General features: G+C 49.4%; 1 protein-coding gene across 1 annotated transcript in view; it reads right to left on the bottom strand.

Annotated features, from left to right (window-relative positions):
• Positions 1 to 18,637: 18,637 nt before the first annotated feature.
• LOC123370789 (butyrophilin subfamily 1 member A1-like) overlaps positions 18,638 to 20,500 on the bottom strand; it is a 44,048-nt gene continuing 42,185 nt past the window's right edge. Inside the window, exon 12 of the mRNA XM_045017588.1 lies at positions 18,638 to 19,517. Within this exon, the coding sequence (XP_044873523.1) occupies positions 19,015 to 19,517 (503 nt within the window). The 3' untranslated portion in view covers positions 18,638 to 19,014. The remainder of the gene's footprint in view (positions 19,518 to 20,500) is intronic.

Here is a 20,500-nt window from a genome sequence, read left to right on the forward strand (position 1 = left end):
GCCAAACAGCTGGTCCATGGCCAGCCTGGGGGCTGCGGAACCAGTGGGTGTTGAGCACCCCTTATTTTTTTCCGTGGGTGCTTGAGCCCCAGAGTACCCACGGAGTCAGTGCCTATGGAACTGAGTGTTTAAGGTGGAGTCTCCCAAGAAAGGGCCTGTTCTGTCCCTTCATTGTTTCTTAAGTGCCTCTGTGTTCAGCCCATATAATGGCATCCTTTTCTGCAGCCATGTCATACTGCAAACTCGCATCTAATTTGCTCCAACCCTCCCCCTACATCTCTCTGAGCCTTTCTGGGTTCCCAGCCCTCTCCTTCCCATTGCACCCGGGGTTTTGAATTATTTTTCTTCAGTTACATTAGCTGCATTTTCTGAGGTTGACTCTCATGTTGTACTTTTTTGTCCATGTCTGTAATCTCTCTTGGCCTCTTTATTTATTTATTTATTTATTTATTTTCTGTTCTCACTAGTGTTTGCTGCTCCTCACAGGTGATACCAAGTTATCCCAGCTTTACAGATGGGAAAACTGAAGCACAAAGAGGGGAACTGAGTTGTCCAACGTAAGTTGAAGATACGGGACAAGAACAAAACTTTTCTGAGTTCCCGTCCAGTGTTCAGTCTGCTAGGCCATGCAACTTTCAATTTCCCTATGCCCACTTCTCTCTCTCTCTCTCTCTCTCTCTTTAACTTTATCTCACTTTTTTCCAATTGGGAACTTTTAGAAATAGTCCCTGGAGGACGCCTTTAGTGTGCCAACCCCCTTAGGGTTACACTCACTCTCTGAGGTAAGCCCCTTGGCTTCACTACCTCCTGGGACTGAACTCTGGGGCCTTCAGCTCCCCTGCTTCCCTCCTCCCTGCAGTGAGTCCACCTGAATTGGATACCAGGGGAAGACTTGCACGCCCAAAGGGAGCAATGCCCCCCCACCCCGACTTCCTTAATCTGCAATGACTGTCAGCCAGGGCTGTACAAACAGAAGGGTTTGTTAGATGTCTGGAACACAGTGTAGAAAGTCCTTGGTTATTACAGAGAATGGAAAAGTTACAGCAAAGTTCATCTGGGCTCATCCAAAGCCCAGAACTCTCTCCCAGCCTCCAGTCTAGAAGTGTCTCTTCTTCCAGCAGCCCAGACTATACAATCCCATTTGCCCCTCCCCGGTCCTTTGTTCTTCTTCCCAGGCAAACCTCTTATCTTCTTGGCTGTTTGAATTCTGACAGGGCTACAGATAGCAAACTGAAGCCAGAAATCTCCTACATACTGGGTCTGCCCTGAAAGACACTTTGAATTGGTAACTCATTTGTGTGTATATGGTTGCTTGCTTTAACTTTTAAATAACTCTCATTTCTTTTTTCTAGTTAATAAACCTTTAGATAGTTTATTACAGGACTGGCTACAGGCAGTATCTTTGGTGTAAGATCTACTCTACTACCTGATTGGAGTAAATGACTGATTTTTTGGTACTGGAAACAACCTGAGTATTGTGTGTTTTTGGTGTAAGCGACCATTTATCACTAAGTCCAGTTTGTCTGGATGGCAAGATGTTCTGGAGAGTCTAAGGCAGAGGTATTCAAACAGCGGGGCGCACACAGCTCATCAGGGTAAGCCATTGGTGGGCGGTGGGAGTCTGGTGACATTGAGCATCAGCAGGCACAGCTGCCCACAGCTCCCACTGGCCATGGTTCACCATTCTTGGCCAATGGGAGCTGCAGGAAGAGGTGGTTAGGCTGTGGGAAGTGAGTATTTTCTCATTACATATGTTGGTAGAGGGGTTACAAGCCCCTAGTGGTATTCCCTTTCCTTCATAAAGCTATATCTAACCCTGCCTTTTGGGGCTATGAGGAACAGCTACAGCCCTGGCTATCAGAGCATGCTCTTAGGGCTCCCATACAGTTTTATTACTATCCAAAGTACAATGTCTAACAATAAAACCATATTGAGTGCCTACTCATTCAAAACTCTGAACTGGGCAAATGATCCTACCTCCAGCAAAAACTGAAACTGGTCTGACCTCAAAGATCAAACCCCACAGGCTTCCTGGTAAACAGTGATCTGACACGGCACTAGAACACCTGTAGCCTAACTGGCAGGCTGTGATGTTTAACTATTTCTCGGGCACACGTTGTATTCATGTATCTGGATTTATATAAGAGTGTAACAGAACCGCCATTCTCGCCATCCATTAGATGATGCAATGGTGAAATCCTCACAAAACAACACAGCAGCATATTTTCTACTCCACACATATATTAAAAATCAAAATCTCCCTATCCTTCCAATCTTCCCCCAGAACAGAGCCATAGCCAGGTATTTTGGCACCTGGGGTGAGCAAGCATATCTTCACCCCTACCAGAGGCAACACATGGAGGGGGAGCACACAGGGTCATATGCCCCCCAGATTTTTTGGTTGTGCTCCCTGCAACCCAGACAGGCTGGAGAGGCCTGTTAGGTGAGTCAGGGGGTGCTCCCTCCCTAAGGCCCATCACATGGGGCTAGCCCTATAGGTGGGGGCATAGGGTTTAATAAAAGTGTGTGGACAGAGAATACAAAAGTTAGACACACAAGTGTGTTTACTTTGTGAAATAGCTGCACATTCACCCAGGCACAGAACAGAATAGAGACAATGCGGTATGATATATGACCATTCATTATTAAATAACACATCCTGATTTTTGAATATTGGGCCATCCAGAATGCAAACATTATGACAAGATATCTGTTGAATAAATTTGAGGAAATTATGATCTTTCTGTCTATATATCACAAACCTAAAAATATGTGACTCCACTTGCTGAATAAGGTGGCTTCATTTACTCTATTTACTCAACTCTATTTAAAATTAGAAGTTAGATGTGGAATAGACATGTCGAGTTATCATGTTTATCTTTTGCCTTTTGAACACTATTTCTCCATTTACCCCATTTTTTTCTTTGCTCAGTTTCACCCCGTATCTCTTAGTTGTAGTCCACTAGCACTACCCTTAACTAGCTAATCTGAAATTTGATCCACTGACCTTTTCCTGGTGGCCCTCAGAATGAAGCAGTTGAAGTCGCAAATACTGGGGGCAGGCCTGCTGACAGCAATTGTGGGCCCTGGGGCAGAATAGACAATGGGCCCCCTATGAAGCGGGTCCACCTGACATTTGGGCCGTGCTGTGACTGCATGGCTGGTATATTCCCTCATACTTTTTTCATCCATGTGAGCAATACATTGTGTTCTGTGCACCGAGGCATGTCCAGACAGGCACCCCAGTATAAACAAAACTCCCAATATCAGATCTATGTTTAACAAGTTACCACAGGGGCAATTATTCCAGCCAGGATAGGTTGGACATTTTAGAACTCACTACTTGAAGTACATTTAAGTATAAGATTAATAAAATTATGAAATGCATAGACCAGTCAAAACACACTTTGAAAGAATAAAATTGCAGAGAATAGATGTGCATTGCAGGAAGTACCAAGTAGTAACAACAAAAATAATACCAGTATGTGTTGGGAGGTGAATGTGACACAGAGGCAGGACAGTGTGTGTGTGTGAGAGAGAGACACAGAGACAGGACCATGTGTGTGAGTGACAGTGTGACACAGACAGCCAGGACAGTGTGTGTGTGTGAAAGAGAGTGTCTGTGACAGAAACAGGATTTTGTGTGTGTGTGTGTGTGTGTGTATGTGTGTGTGTGTGTGTGAGAGAGAGAGAGAGAGAGAGAGAGGACAGTGTGTGTGCTGGCTTCTGGGGAAATTTGAGAGATGCCTGAGCTGTCTCTTTAAGACACTGACTGAAAGCTCTCCTCCTCTGTTCCTGAGCCCTGTCTCCCCTCCCCTGCTCTGCGGAGATGGGTACAGGGGCAGGGGGTCATCCTGACATCAGCACCTCTCACCACCCTGTGCTCTGCACACCTAGCAGGAGAGTCCCAGCCTGGAGCAGCAGGATGGGGCAATATTGAGGGGAGGGGCACCTGCTGCCTCTGCAGCTAGGAGGCATGTGCATCACTCCTGTGCGGCAGGGCCTCACGGGGCCCTTTGAAATTGCCCAGGCCCCTGACATCTGGTGGTGAAGTATGGGGAGTGTGGAAAGGAATTTCAGGTATTTGCATTGGCACACCCACCCCACCTAGTATAGCCCACGGCAGCCTGGGATGGTTATTTTGACAGCTCTGGGATCCCCAATTTCTTTCTTATTGGGGCAGGAGGAATAAAGTGTTGTCACCCTGTGTCATGAATAGTTAGTAAAGGGTTAAAGCATAGTACCTGGTGGGCACCTGACCTGAGGTATGTATGCCATGATCCAAATCACTGATGAAGATATTGAACAGAACCAGACCCAAAACTGATCCCTGCAGGACCCCACTTGTTATGTCCTTCCAGCCTCACTGTGACCCACTGATAATTATTCTCTGGGAACGGTTTTCCTACTAGTTTTGCACCTACTTTATAGTTGCTCCATCTAGGTTGCATTTTCCTAGCTTGTTTATGAGAAGGTCATGCGAGACTGCATCAAAACCACATCTACTGCTTCACTCCTATCCACCAGGCTTCTTACCCTGTCAAAGAAAGCTATCTGGTTGGTTTGGCACAATTTGTTCTTGACAAATCCATGCTGGTGGTTACTTATCACCTTATTATCTTCTAGATGTTTGCAAATTGATTGTTTCATTATTTGCTCCATTATATTTCTGGGTACAGAAGTTAAGCTGACTGGTTTGTAATTCCCTGGGATGTCCTTATTTCCCTTTTTCCAGTCTTCTGGAATCTCCTCTGTCTTCCATGACTTTTCAAAGATAATCGCTAATGGCTCAGAAATCTCCTCAGTCAGCTCTTTGAGTATTCTAGGATGCATTTCATAAGCCCTGGTGACTTGAAGACATCTAATTTGTTTAAATAATTTTTAACTCTCCCCTCTCATTTTAGCCTCTTCTGATCCTACCTCATTTTCACTGGTATTTACCTTCTTGGTGAAAATTGAAACAAAGAAGTCATTAAGCACCTCTGCCTTTTCAACATTTTTGGTTATTATTTCTCCCACCCCACCCATTGAGTAACAGGCCTATCCTGTCCTTGGTCTTCCTCTTGCTTCTAATATATTTGTAGAATGTTTTCTTGTTACCCTTCATGTCTCTATTTAGTTTGATCTCATTTTGTGCCTTTGCCTTTCTAATTTTGCCCCTACATACTTGTGTTGTTTGTTTATATTCATTCTTTGTCATTTGACCTAGTTTCCACTTTTTATAGGACTCTTTTTAGATAATTGAAGATCTCCTGGTTAAGCCAGAGTGGTCTGTTGCCAGACTTCCTATACTTCCTATGCAGTGGGATAGTTTGTTCTTGTGCCCTTAATAATGTCTCTTTGAAAAGCATCTAACTGTCTTCAGTTGTTCCCCCCTTAGACTTGCTTCCCATGAGATCTTACCTACCAACTCCCTGAGTTTGCTAGAGTCTGTCTTCTTGAAATCCATTGTCTTTATTTTACTGTTTTCCCTCCTACCATTCCTTAGAATCATGAACCCATTTAGCTGGTGTAGGACATGCCTGTCATTTTGAGTTTAGGATAAGCCTTCCTGGATGCTGTGAACCCCATGATCATAGAATCATAGAATTATAGAATATCAGGGTTGGAAGGGAGGTCATCTAGTCCAACCCCCTGCTCAAAGCCGGACCAATCCCCAACTAAATCATCCCAGCCAGGGCTTTGTCAAGCCTGACCTTAAAAACCTCCAAGGAAGGTCATTCCACCAACTCCCTAGGGAACCCATTCAGGTGCTTCACCACCCTCCTAGTGAAAAAGTTTTTCCGAATATCCAACCTAAACCTCCCTGTACCTACTGGGTTCCGGGAAGTGGGCGGGCAGAAGGTCCCCTACAGAGACCCGGTGCAGTCCTGGCCAAAAGAACTCCAGAATCACTGTCTGGAGTTTGGCCAGGAAGCCCAGGGCCGGGACCAGGGTGTTGAGCCAGTACTAGAGCATGGACAGGACTGGTTGATTGAGTACCAGTGCCCTCCCTCGAAGGGAGAGGCACTCGAGTAGTCCTGTCCATTTCCAGAGCCGCTCTGTCACCCTGCCCTGTAAACTATGCCAGTTTTCCATCGGAAACAGATGTGTGGAAGAAAGGTAAATGCCGAGATAGAGCAGCGGACCCATGCTCCACCAGATGGCCTCGCCCGCCACCCATCCCCGACCACCAGGCCAGAGCTCTTGACCCAGTTGACCCGGGCGAAGGAGGCCGCCAAGTACACAGTCTGGCAAGCCTCCACCCGTGCCAAGTCACCTGGGCCCTGGACCGCAAGGAGCACATCGTCAGTGTACGCCGACAGGACCAGCCGCAGCTCCGGCTCCCGGAGCACCAACCCCATCAACCTCCTGTGGAGGAGACAGAGGAAGGGCTCGATCGCCAGAGTGTACAGCTGACCCAAGAGGGGACACCCCTGCCGCACTCCCTGCCCGAAGCTGACCGGCTCGGTCAGGGTCCAGTTGAGCCTGACCAGACACTTTGCAGAAGCGTACAGCACCTGGGGAAAGCCCACAAACTGGGATCCGAAGTCTAACGCTCGCAGAGTGCCCAGGAGATACCCGTGGTCCACCCTGTCGAATGCCTTCTCCTGATCCAGGGACAGGAGGGTGAATGACCATCCCTACACCCCAGCTCCAAGAGATCCCAGACCAGTTACAGGTTATCGAAGCTGCTACGGCCTGGGACGGTGTAGGTCTGGTCTGGGTGGATCACGTCCTCCAGCATGGCCCCCAGCCGCAGCGAGATGGCCTTTGCTACTACCTTGTAGTCCACACTGAGGAGTGAGACGGGACGCCACTTCAGTCCCCCTTCTTCGGCAGTAAGGCAAGCACAACTCACCTGCACAAGAGAGGGAGGACCCCGCTCTGCAAGGACTTGGCCCAGACGGTGACGAGGTCCGGGCCGAGGACATCCCAGAACACGTGGTAGAACTCCACCGTGAGCCCGTCCCTGCCTGGAGATTTATTAGTGGGCATGCAGCAGAGGGCTTCCAAGAACTCGGCCAGAGAGAGAGGCAGCTCCAGCCGGTCCCGGGCGCCCGCGCTGACCGTCGGGAGCCCGTCCCAGAGCACTCTGCAAGTGGCAGGATCGGTTGGATCCGGGGAGAAAAGGCATGCGTAGAAGGTCCGAGCCCTCTCGCACATCTCCGCTGGATCCGAGAGGGGGGTGCCATCTGTAATAAGAGGAGGCCCTAAGATATAAACCTTGGTATCAGAGGCCTGGTATGAGGCCTGAGGCCTAAACTAAAGTAATGGTCAAGACTTTGCTAACATAAAACAAAGTTAAGCTGTAAGCCAGAGGCAGGCACTGCTCACAGAAGCTGGCAAGGAAAGGGCTGATGCTGCAAGAAGATACGTACCTAAAAGGTACTGAACACCAGATATCAGAACATTCACATACTTGCACATTCCACACAAATAACAAAGAACAGGCTGGCCCATCCCAATGACAGGGGCAAAAGGGTAAAATGATGAATAGAGTTGTTTTGATCGAACCAACATGTACAAGGTAAAAGACGGCACCTAAATACGTAGAAAGGTTGAACCTTGCTACGTAGAGGGGTGGCCCCTCAATACGTCAGGTGTGATGTGTAACTTGTTTGTACCTGTGTATAAGAATGCATCCCTGGGGCGGTGTCTTTGTCCAGCCGAGGGGGCAGTGGAAAGTCCCGCCACTGACTAAGCTGAGTCCATTGCCAAGAGGCACTCTCTCACAGTACGCCCGGTAGACTAAGTAATCTACGGGGACCCTACATGGGTGTCCGAGGTCGCAAAAAACCTAGCCGACGTGGCTTTTCATCTTACTGGACTCTGTGGTTATTGGGGGTTCTCGTCGGGTCTGCTGTGTCAGCTATCTTCAAAAAGCTGGGGCAGCACACAGAGGGAACTCACGCACGCAGCCGAGTGATATCAACATTGGAGAAAGCAGAGCACCACACCGGTACTACTTTGACAACACTGGTGACCCCGACCGCTGATCTGGTGAGTAAGCGAACCTGCTGTGGTAAGAATCGCAATCCAACATGGCAGCAAACCTCGTGCTAGGGAACCCCCTGATCCCCTCCCTTATGATCCCCACAGAGATTGATAACTCTTGGACCCGCTGGATTGCCAGTAAGGGGGGTCCATATGAATTTTAAAAAGATAGTGGGGAAACATGTACTGGCATATGTAGAGCAATGGTAGAAGCACTAACTAATATTTGAAAGATGGGCTTTTCTTATTTCCATATAGCAGAGTTTTAAAATAATGTTAAATGTAAAGTAATGCAAAATTACTTGTTACCAAATTAATACAATACATTTGGCAAATATAAATATATTTTTTATCAAATTTACAATTAAAAACAAATGGCACCAAAATTCTATTCATAACTATGCAAAATAACACAACCAAAAATAAAAAGTAAAAAGGATTAAACATTTGAATAAACAAGTTATTACCTTATTTAAAACTTGTAGCATAAATTTGATAAAAAAGGCACATCACCAGAAGGCAGGTGATGTGCTTCTTGGCCCCCCTCTTTTTCTCCAGGACGTAGAAGAAGCGGGAGCCGCGATCCATCTCCCGAAGGAGGCGGGTGCGAGATTGAGCAAAAGCACTCTAGGCCCGATGATCTTGGAGGGCCTGGAGCTCCTCTCACTTCTCCTGGCATGCTCCGCAAAGGGATGGATCCTCAGGGCTGGCGGCCAGATGCCTCTCCAGTTCTAAGACCTCCCATTTCAACTGCTCTATCGCCACATCCCTCCGTCGGCTGGCGCCCCGGGTGTAGTCACGGCAGAAGAGCCGGGTGCACACCTTTCCCACATCCTACCACCACCATGCCGCTGCCCTCGCCAAGCCAGCCAGAACTCCTGGAAGGATGCCACGAAGCCCACATCCTCCAGTAAGCTGTTGTTAAAATGCCAATAGGCCGGCCCCGGCCTCTCCACACAGACACAGGCCGTCACAGTGACGAGATGGTGATCTGAAAAAGGGGCCGGCCCGACGCTGGAGGACTGGGCCCATGACAAATAGATGTGGTCCAACCGGGAGTGGCATGACCGATGGGATTCCACCTGGACATAGGTAAATGTGGAGATATCGTCCGGGTGGTGGTTGCGCCAGACGTCCACCAGGGACTGATGGTCGACAATCTCCCGAAGGATGTCCGCGGCAGCCGGGCTCTGCTCGGTCCCCGAGTGGTCCCACTCCTCAAAGGTGGTGTTAAAGTCCCCGCCCAGGACCAGGCATTCACGAGGATCCGAAGAGCCAAGGAAGGCAGCCACCTGCTGATAGAATTGCAGCTGTTCCCGTCCTGATGTTGGGGCATAGACGTTAACGAGGTTGACCACAAGCCCCTCCATGCGGAACTGGAGGTGCAGCAGGCGGCCAGGCACAGCCTCGGCGACCCCCAGCACCTCGGGCCGTAGGTCGGGGGAGAACAGGGTCGCCACTCCAGCCGTACAAGCTGTGAGATGGCTAAAGTAGACCCTGCCCCCCACTCCAGCCACCAGCTGTCTTCGGCAGCCAGATCCGTATGGGTCTCCTGCAGGAAAACCACAGAGTACCCCCCCTTCCGAAGGAAGGAGAGCACCTGGCTGTTGTGGAGACCCACCCTACAGCCCCAGGTGTTCAACGTTGCAAAGGTGATGAGTGCCATGAGAAGGGCTGGGGATGTTCATGGCCCTCATTGGGCCGCGCAGCAAACCGTGACCCACTCCGAAGGTGAGCAAGGAGTCACAGAAGCTGCAGACCCGCTGGTAAGCTGTCGTGCCCTGCTTCCCGGTCCTTTTTCCCTCCCCCATGAGAGCCCTCGTGGCCTGGAGGATTTGAGGAAAATCCCTCCATCGCTGGAGAGCGAACGATACCTTATTGTGGAAACCACAGATGTCTTCTAAAAACTCCCGCAGCTCTTCTCGCAGTGTATGGGGGGGGGTCACTGGGCTCCAGTAATCCACTGGTGGGGCCTCTGGCACATCCCTGTGTCCCACCGAGACGGGCAGGCAAGGGGTGGACCCTCTACTTGGCGCCTGATGGGCCAGCGCCATATGGCCCGCCTCAGACCCTGGCTCAATGGAGGGTAGCAGAGGGAAGATAGCAGCCCCTAGTAGTTCAGGACAGGGAAACACAAAGGCCACTCCCTGGGGGTCATCCTCTGGGAAAGGGAAGGAGATGGCCCCAGGGGCAGCAATACAATCGTGGGAGATGGAGGGGATAGGGACAGGATCACAAGGAAGGGCAGGGCCGGGGTCAGGAGTAGGGTCGGGGGGAGGGACAGAGATGAGATCCTGGGCCCCAGGAGCTGGACTGCCAGGAGGTGGCTCCTCTTGGTCAGGCTCAGGGGTCTGAGGGATAGGGAGGTGGTCTCCAGTGATGCTGGGCTCAGGCTTAATGGCAGGTGTGACAGCCATGGCATCAGGAGATGGATAACCTTCAGCAGGAAGGAACTCGGTTGCCCCATGCCACGAGGCACCGGCCGTCGCCTCAACAGGCTCGGCGGCCGTCAACGGGGTGCCACCCGTGGCCGGGCAGGTCAAAGAGTCCAGGAGACCTTCGGAAGCAGGAGCGGAAGCAGTGGTTGTGAGGAGGGAGAACGGGGAAGGGGGAGCTGGGGTGAGGTCGGCCAGGTCGAGGCCCGCTGGCAGAGGGTCATCCTCCCCCTGGGGGACCGGGGTCAGACCCAGGGCCTCGATCTCCTCATAGATGGAAGAGAGCTCACCTCCCACCACCCCGGGGTCCTCCCCACTAGCGCCCGAGGCGACGCTTGCCTCGGACAATGCAGGGAGTGTAGGTGGCAAGGGGGTGGGAGGGGCTTCATCGGGGGCCTCCGTGAGGAGGGACTGCGGAGGAGGGATGTTGGTACCCTCTGTTGCTTCCACGTCTTCCCCAGCCAGCACTGGTGGATGGAACATACCCATGGGCAAGGCGGAAGGCTCAGTGTCCATGGCCCCCTTCCTGGTCTTCCAGGGGGCTTCCACATCGGATGGTAGGAGCGGAGCTCGAGCCTTCCCCCGCTTTCCCTGTACTAGGGTCCAGCCCTCCATGGCATCGTGCGGGCCAGTTGACAGGGGTTGGCTTGGGGGCAGGGATGACACCTCGAGGACTTGAGGAGGTAAAGGTGGGACAGCATGAGGGGAGGCAGATTCCCCCTGGGGAGGGCCCTCTCCCAAGCCCGGTGATACCCCTGCCGCACCCTCCACGGTGGTTGGGGGAGATGACGTAGTGGCAGGCGGGGGGGCTGCCGCCACCTCGGTGTACGCCCTGAGGGCCGGGGGAGGGGCACCCACAGAGCTGATGGAGGGAACAGCGGGGAGGGGCACTACGGCCAGTGGAGGAGCCACGGCAGTGGTGGCAGTCCCTGCCATAGAGAGCCTACAGGGATCTTTCCTTTCTTTTTGCCCTGGCCCTTTCTGCTGGCTGGGGGGCTCCCACAGAATCAGAGCGGGCGAGGGACGTGACAGAAGCGGAGGTCACCCCATCACTCGTCGCTGCCGGCGCTTCAGCGGGAGCAGTGGCAGGTGGTTCTGCAGCGGTGGTTGAGGTAGAGACTAGGCGGGTTGTCGGGGGGGGCAGGTGGGGGGGCGGGGTCTGCCCCTGGGATCCCACCCGCCGTGTCTCCTGCCATGATGAGCAGGGAGGGAGGGGAAACACCAGAGAAAGGGAGGGGGAAAGGGAAGCACGTCAACCACTGCTCCCCGCTAGGCTGTAGGCAGGGGAGGAGGGTGCCGAAATGGGGCGGGGGGCAGATAAGGGGGCTATCAAGGACTTGGGAGGGTCAGTCACCGACACAGGATTGGAATCCAGCTCCTCTAGCTGCACTAGGGGAGGGGACGGGCACAATAGCAATGTGGGGTGCAGTGTAACAGGGGCAAACTCAAACAGGGGAGGGGCACAAGCGCACAGAAAGGGGCATGGGCGCACGAGGGGAGGGGCCAATCAGGACAAGCGGGGCCACAAAGGAAGGGGAGCAACCAGGCTGGGAGTGGGGCAGAGAAACCAAGGGGCCAACCGTAGGGCTGGGGTGGTACAAACAAACAAAGCAGCACAAGGAGATGGGCAGGGCAGGCAAACAGATGGAATCTGGGCAGGGGCTAAAGGAAGCAAGGGGCAAATGGGGCAGGCAGCAAGGGGCAAAGCTGAGGGGCCTGTTGCAAGGGGTCAGTACAGGGGGGGTGCGTGCGCCCACGAGCACTTGTACAAAGTCAATATGTGGCTGGCTGCAGCTGCAGGCCCAAGTGGTGGAAATAGGGTGTGGCAGACCAGGCAAGCAGCTGAGTCTCATAGACTCATAGACTTTAAGGTCAGAAGGGACCATTATGATCATCTAGTCTGACCTCCTGCACAATGCAGGCCACAGAATCTCACCCATCCACTTCTATAACAAACCCCTAACCTATGTCTGAGTTACTGAAGTCGTCAAATTGTGGTTTGAAGACCTCAAGCTGCAGAGAATCCTCCAGCAAGTGACCCGTGCCCCATGCTGCAGAGGAAGGCGAAAAACCTCCAGGGCCTCTGCCAATCTGCCCTGGAGGAAAATTCCTTCCCGACCCCAAATATGGCGATCAGTTACACCCTGAGCATGTGGGCAAGACTCATCAGCCAGCTCCCAGGAAAGAATTCTCTGTAGTAACTCAGATCCCAACCCATTTAACATCCCATTACAGACCACTGGGCATACTTACCTGCTGATAATCAATGATTAGTTGCCAAATTAATTGCCAAAATTAGGCTATCCCATCATACCATCCCCTCCATAAACTTATCAAGCTTAGTCTTAATGCCAGATATGTCTTTTGCCCCCACTACTCCCCTTGGAAGGCTGTTCCAGAACTTCACTCCTCTAATCGTTAGAAACCTTCATCTAATTATAAGTCTAAACTTCCTAGTGTCCAGTTTATATCCATTTGTTCTTGTGTCCACATTGGTACTAAGCTTAAATAATTCCTCTCCCTCCCTAATATTAATCCCTCTGATATATTTATAAAGAGCAATCATATCCCCCCTCAACCTTCTTTTGGTTAGACAAAATAAGCCGAGCTCTTTGAGTCTCCTTTCATAAACAGGTTTTCCATTCCTCGGATCATCCTAGTAGCCCGTCTCTGAACCTCTTCCAGTTTGAATTCATCCTTCTTAAACATGGGAGACAAGAACTGCACACATTATTCCAGATGAGGTCTCAACAGTGCCTTATATAACGGTACTAACACCTCCTTATCTTTGCTGGAAATACCTCACCTGATGCATCCTAAAACTGTATTGACTTTTTTAACGGCCATATCACATTGGCGGCTCATAGTCATCCTGTGATCAACCAATACTCCGAGGTCCTTCTTCTCCTCTGTTACTTACAACTGATGCGTTCCCAATTTATAACTAAAATTCTTGTTATTAACCCCTAAATGCAGGACCTTGCACTTTTCACTATTAAATTTCATCCTATTTCTATTACTCCAGTTTACAAGGTCATCCAGATCCTCCTGTATGATATCCCGGTCCTTCTCTGTGTTAGCAATACCTCCCAGCTTTGTGTCATCTGCAAACTTTATTAGCACATTCCTGCTTTTTGTGCCAAGGTCAGTAATAAAAAGGTTAAATAAGATTGGTCCCAAAACTGATTCCTGAGGAACTCCACTAGTAACCTCCTTCCAGCCTGAGAGTTCACCTTTCAGTATGACCAGTTGTAGTCTCCCCTTTAACCAGTTCCTTATCCACCTTTCAATTTTCATATTGATCCCCATCTTTTCCAATTTAACTAATAATTCCCCATGTGGAACTGTGTGAAATGCCTTACTGAAATCGAAGTAAATTAGATCCACTGCATTTCCTTTGTCTACAAAATCTGTTACCTTCTCAAAGAAGGAGATCAGGTTGGTTTGGCACGATCTACCTTTTGTAAAACCATGTTGTATTTTGTCCCAATTACCATTGACCTCAGTGTCCTTAACTACTTTCTCCTTCAAATTTTTTTCCAAGACCTTACATACTACAGATGTCAAACTAACAGGCCTATAGTTACTCGGATCACTTTTTTTCCCTTTCTTAAAAATAGGAACTACTTTAGCAATTCTCCAGTCGTACGGTACAACCCCTGAGTTGACTGATTCATTAAAAATTCTTGCTAATGGGCTTGCAATTTCATGTGCCAGTTCCTTTAATATTCTTGGATGGAGATTATCTGGGCCCTCCGATTTTGTTCCATTAAGCTGTTCGAGTTTGGCTTCTACCTCGGATGTGGTAATATCTACCTTCATATCCTCATTCCCATTTGTCATCCTTCCATTATCCCTAAGCTCCTCATTGGCCTCATTAAAGACTGAGGCAAAGTATTTGTTTAGATATTGGGTCATGCCTAGATGATCTTTAAGCTCCATTCCATCCTCAGTGTTTAGCGGTCCCACTTCTTCTCTCTTTGTTTTCTTCTTTTTTATATGGCTATAGAACCTTTTACTATTGGTTTTTATTCCCTTTGCAAGGTCCAACTCTACATGGCTTTTAGCCTTTCTCACTTCATCCCTACATGTTCTGACCTCAATAAGGCAGCTTTCATTCCTAATCCCACCCATATTCCACTCCTTGTAGGCTTTCTGCTTTTTCTTAATCACCTCTCTGAGATGCTTGCTCATCCAGCTTGGTCTACAACTCCTGCCTATGATTTTTTCCCCTTTCTTGGGATGCAGGCTTCTGATAGCTTCTGCAACTTTGACTTGAAGTAATTCCAGACCTCCTCCGCCTTTAGATCCACAAGTTCTTCAATCCAGTCCACTTCCCTAACTAATTTCCTTAATTCTTTAAAGTTAGCTCTTTTGAAATAAAAAGGCAAAGATCTATTTTTGTTTATCCTTCCATCTAGTTTGAACTGAATTAGCTCATGATCACTTGAACCAAGGTTGTCCCCTTCAACCATTTCTTCTATGAGGTCCTCACTGTTCACCAAACCTAAATCTAAAATGGCATCCCCTCTTGTTGGTTCTTCAACTACTTGGTGAAGGAATCCATCAGCAGAAAAATCTGAGCCCTATTATTGTTACTAGCACTTGTCCTCCAGACTATATCTGGGAAGTTAAAGTCTCCCATGATCACACAATTCCCATTAGTGTTCACTTCATTAAAAACATTAAAGAGGTCTCTATCCATATCCAAATCAGATCCCGGCGGTCTGTAGCACACCCCAAGCACTATCTCAGGGGAGGCTCTAGTAGCTTTCTTTCCCAATGTGATTTTTGCCCAGACAAACTCTGTCTTATCCATTCCATCCCTTCTTATTTCTTTACAGTTAACCTCATCATTGATATACAATGTGCTACTCCACCACCTTTGCCTTTATTTCTGTCTTTCCTAAACAGCACATAGCCTTCAATACCTGTACTCCAGTCATGACTACTATTCCACCACGTTTCTGTTATCCCGTATAATATCCGGTTTCACTTCCTGCACCTGTAGCTCTAGTTCCTCCATTTTGTTTCCTAGGCTCCTCGCATTAGTGTACAGACATCTTAATTTTTGCCGTTTGGCTTCACTGACATTCTTTACCTGGGGGTTAGGCACAGACATTCTACCACCAGCCTCACCCATTAGACTGGTATCTACACTACCCTTCCTCCTTATGTCCATTCTTCTGCCCACGGCTGTATCCTCTCTTACTTTGTTTTCTTCCCTCTCAGTGTTAAATTCCAGCGTGGAGATTACCTGGACATCTCCCAGCCATCGCCCCCAAATGCCTAGTTTAAAGCTCTCTTAATCAGTTGGGCGAGCCTCCATCCTAGAAGCCTATTTCCCTCCTTACTCAGGTGAAGTCCATCCTGAGAGAACAGTCCTCTGTCCATGAATGCTTCCCAGTGGCCGTACATCCCAAAGCCTCCTTATAGCACCACTGCCTGAGCCATCTGTTGATTGCCATAATCTTGTCACCCCTCTGTTGCCCTTCTCTAGGAACAGGCAGAATCCCACTGAAGATCACCTGAGCCTCGATTTCCTTAAGCATCTTCCCCAGTCTGGCATAGTCTCCCTTGATACGTTCCAGCGAGAATCTAGCCGTATCATTCATTCCCACATAAAGGACAATCAGCGGATTCTTTCCCGCTCCTGTTAGGATCCTTTTCAGCCTCAGGTCCACATCCCGTATCTTAGCACCTGGCAGACAGCACACCCTTCTGTTCTCCGGATCAGCGCTAGTTACAGGCCTGTCTATTCTTCTCAGTAAGGAGTCCCCAATCACGTAGACCTGTCTTTTCCTGGTGACGGTGTGATTCTCCGGTCTATCCCCTGCTCCCACTGGCTGCAAGTCCTCTCAATTCCTATTCACCCTTGCAATCCTCCGCAACCCATCCCGTATCCTCCTGGGGCTCATATTTGGTGTTGTCTCCATTGACTCTTCTCTGCTTCCTGTAGGACTAGCTGCTCTTCTCTTTTTCCTTGCCCTCTCACCTTCAGCGACCACTTGCTGTGCCCCTTCTTCATTTTCCAACTCTGCAAACCTGTCCCTGAGCTCTGTTTCTTCTTCACTGGCCCGTCTTTTCCTCTGCCTAGTTCTCTTAGTCACATGCTTTCACCGTCCACTTTCCTCACCCAGCAGTCTCCCCTCAGAGTTCTTTGGTCCTGCTTCCATCTGCAAGTCTGAAATTATCCCTTCAGCCTCCTCATGTCTTTGCTCCATCATCCACTCCAACTCCCTTCTAAACTTGACCAGAGTTTCCACCAGCAACTCCAGTCCTTGGATCTTTTCTTCCATCAGCTCTATCAGGCGACACTTCATGCAGATGAAACTCTTATCAGGTACCCCCTCCAAGATCATGTACATGCCGCAGCTTCCACATCCGGTCATCCTCATTGTGTCTTTCACTGCTGCCTCTGTATCGGTCATACCCTTCCCACCTAACACCTGTTAGTCCAAGAAACACAATCCGAAACAAACCCCCAACAAGCACCAGAACACTGGCAGAACACCACCCACTCCCTTCATATTGGCCTGTTAGTTCCTCTGCCTAGGTCTCCAAGTCTCCCCCGCAACCTCCCCCTGTCAACTCCCACTGAAACTCCCCTGTTTACAGCTCTGTTTGCTGGCTGCTGTGCCGCTGCAGCTGTCTGTGCCGCTGCCTGACTGGCTGGCTACCTTTATAGGACCCCTAAGCAGAGAAGCCCCGCCCCCTAAGCAGGGCTCAGCTTCTCTCCCAGCACAGAGGTAGGAGCTGAGGCTGATGGTAAGCAGCCTGCGGGGGTAGTGGAGGGGGCAGTGGTGGTGGTGGGGGTTGGGGTAGCCAGAGGCAGCAGGTCCAACCCCCCATTTCCTGTGATGAGTGGCTTACACTGCAGTCAACCCCAGTGAACGAGCCTAGATGGAGACTGGGCAGTAGCCAAGACTGAGGCAAAGTGGGGATAGTGGGTGGGAGTTCCCCTGGGAGGGGGAGACCCAGACTGTGGGGATACTGCCAGGGGGCAGCACCCAGTTAAAGGGGCACCGAGGGCCCTGGGAGGGACACGGGCCAGCAGTGGTAAGGAGGATCACCAGCCTGCAGAGGGTGCTCCTGGCTGGAAAATGAGGTAATTCCTGAGGATGACCAGCAGGAGGCATCGCAGGGGTGAGTCCACACCCTTACACTCCCCCACTGCAACTTGAGACCATTACTCATTGTTCTGTCATCTGCTACCACTGAGAACAGCCTAGATCCATCCTCTTTGGAACCCCCTTTCAGGTAGTTGAAAGCAGCTATCAAATCCCCCCTCATTCTTCTCTTCTGCAGACTAAACAATCCCAGTTCCCTCTGCCTCTCCTCATAAGTCATGTGCTCCAGCCCCCTAATCATTTTTGTTGCCCTCCACTGGACTCTTTCCAATTTTTCCACATCCTTCTTGTAGTGTGGGGCCCAAAACTGGACACAGTACTCCAGATGAGGCCTCACCAATGTCGAATAGAGGAGAATGATCACATCCCTCGATCTGCTGGCAATGCCCCTACTTTTACAGCCCAAAATGCTGTTAGCCTTCTTGGCAACAAAGGTACAACACTCACCTAGAGAACTGGAGCTCCCTCCATTCCTCTGACTCCATTTTGTTCACCAATATTGTCACAGAACATGGTTACTGGTTAGGAATCAGCTTTCTTGGAGCCTTTTATCCATTGTGGACAATGTGATATTTCAGGACATAGTTTGACACATGTTCTTACTCCTTGTGACCTGACTTCCACTTATCTATGATGGTCAGTTCAGAAATTACAGAACTAAGAACTAGGAAACATTCATTGATATATGCAATTACAGGTGTTAATTAGAGCTGAACAAATATTTTAATTAAAAAAGTATTTTGAGGAAATTTGGCCAGTTTTGAAAAACTGATTTTTTGTGTGAAAATGTTTGGATTTTCTTGAGATTTTTGCATTACTACAAAATTTGCAACTAAACCTTTTATTTGGGGAGGGGAGGATCTTATTATGTATTGTTTTTGGGTTCTATTCTATGTTGCTTCTTACTCATCACCATAATATCACGATTCCTTCTGCTTTGCCAATTTTGAGCCCTCAGCTTAATCACATGGTAGCATTTTCAAAAGTGAAAATATTCATTTTGTAAAATCCCAAATGTTGAGAATAAAAAATAGGTAATGTGAAATTTTGAAAAATGAAAAATTTGCCCATTTCAGAAAAACAACAAAACAACCACCTCTTTGATATTTTTATTTAATGTTAAAATGTATTTTCCAGCCAGTTCTAGTGTTCATGTACTGATTAGCATAAATACTCATCCAATGAGCAATCCTTACTGCCAGACCAATTGCATTAGAGCTGTGCATATACAAAGAAAAGAAGGAATGATGTATTTGGTATCCATACACTGCACATCTTTAGTGTGCTGCTGGCATGTTGCACATGCCTTCAGCCGGAAGCAGCCACATCCTCAGGAGTTACTAGCCACTTTAACACTGAAAAGCAAAGTGGCTTCAAGCCACCTCTGTGTGAGCTCAGTGCAATGAACAGCCAGACTCACATGGGCAGTGCTGGGTCCCAATGAGAGATGCTATCTCCCCCCATGCCATATCTCAGGGACACAGCGTGATTGGGGAGTACACCCAGAAGAAAGGGTGGAGCTTCCCAGTGAAAGAGGTGGTGAAAATGTAGATTGGGGTCTCCATACCAGGTTGATAAAATGACACCAGGCCCTGCTCATAGTCTAGATACACCCCGATCCTCCCGGGGCTCATAGTCAAGGGCAGGAGGGTATCCGGAAAAGTGCAAGCCCGGTAATGGCTCCCACACTGATCCACGGCCCAGATCATCTGCTCAGGAGAAAAGTTGATCCAGCCTTTCCTCCTGACAGACTCTCTGGCCACCCCCACAGCCCAGGTCCTACCACCTCCAAAGTCTATCTGCCAGTAGTGTTGCCCCGAGGTGAACCCTTCCAAGCCCAGCACGCAGGTTTCACAGTCAAATCTCTCAGGGTTGTCAGGCACATCCTGCCGCAGGCCCCTCCATTTCACAGATCGCCGATTCTCAGAGACCAGGAGGCTGGGGTGAGCCGTGTCCGGATCCAGAATCACCATCGCTGCAGAGATGGGGCAGAGCATCAGGGGCAGAGCCCAACCCATAGGGGCTGTTTCCCATCCCACCCCCCAGCTCTACTTAGCTAGGACACTGATTTCCAGCCTCTACCTCCTGGGGACCTGCTTCTCTGCATTTCACTGCAGCTCTCCTCCCAGGCACTAGGGGCAAATGATTCCCCTGAAAGAGCTGGAAATGCCTCTAGCTTCCATTGGGCCTGTCTGTAACCTCTACCGAGGCCACTGTGAGGAGTGAGCACAGGTGTTACACACACGGTCATCATTTCATCCATTACATTAACTCAGTAGTCACCTACCACAAAATCTGTGCTGTGCGGACGCTCCCACATCTCCACAGCTAACACCACAACTGAGTCTCCAATCTACACCTGAGTTGGGAGCCCTCTATTCTAACACCCACAGAGTCGTATCAGGCTCAAATTTGGTAGATTTGGTCTGGGTCTGAGGTAGAATTTTTCTACCAAATTTGAACTGAATTGGCCAAAGGGCTACTGATTGACAGCTCTGTAAAAACAGAGATTTCACCAGAGTCCAAAAAGCATTAAGACAATTACCCACAGCCAGTTAAGGTAATTTACAGTTTCCTAGAACCCTTCTAATTCATGAAGTCAATTAACAACACAATACATGAGAATTCACCATGTGTGTCCAGTAAAACCCCAACTCTGAACCATAATTACCAACTTCTGTGAGCACCTACCCCCCTGAACTGACAGCGGGTAAGTTCCCGGCCTCAGGAGCACTCTAAGGTATTGCAATTACACTGGAGCACTCGTGACTCCATAGTTAAGTGTGAGCATTTGTTTCATGCCAGGAAACTGGGGACGAATCTGGCATTTTTGCTGATCATACTGCTCTTTCCCTGTGACTTCTGGCATGTGTGCATCTGTGGGCAGCAGAGTGGTGTGTGTGTGTGTGTGTGTGTGTGTGTGTGTGTGTGTGTGTGTGTCTGTCATTAAAATACCAG

This window comes from Mauremys mutica, chromosome 5 (genome assembly GCF_020497125.1).
Source record: "Mauremys mutica isolate MM-2020 ecotype Southern chromosome 5, ASM2049712v1, whole genome shotgun sequence".
Taxonomy (NCBI): Eukaryota; Metazoa; Chordata; order Testudines; family Geoemydidae; genus Mauremys; species Mauremys mutica.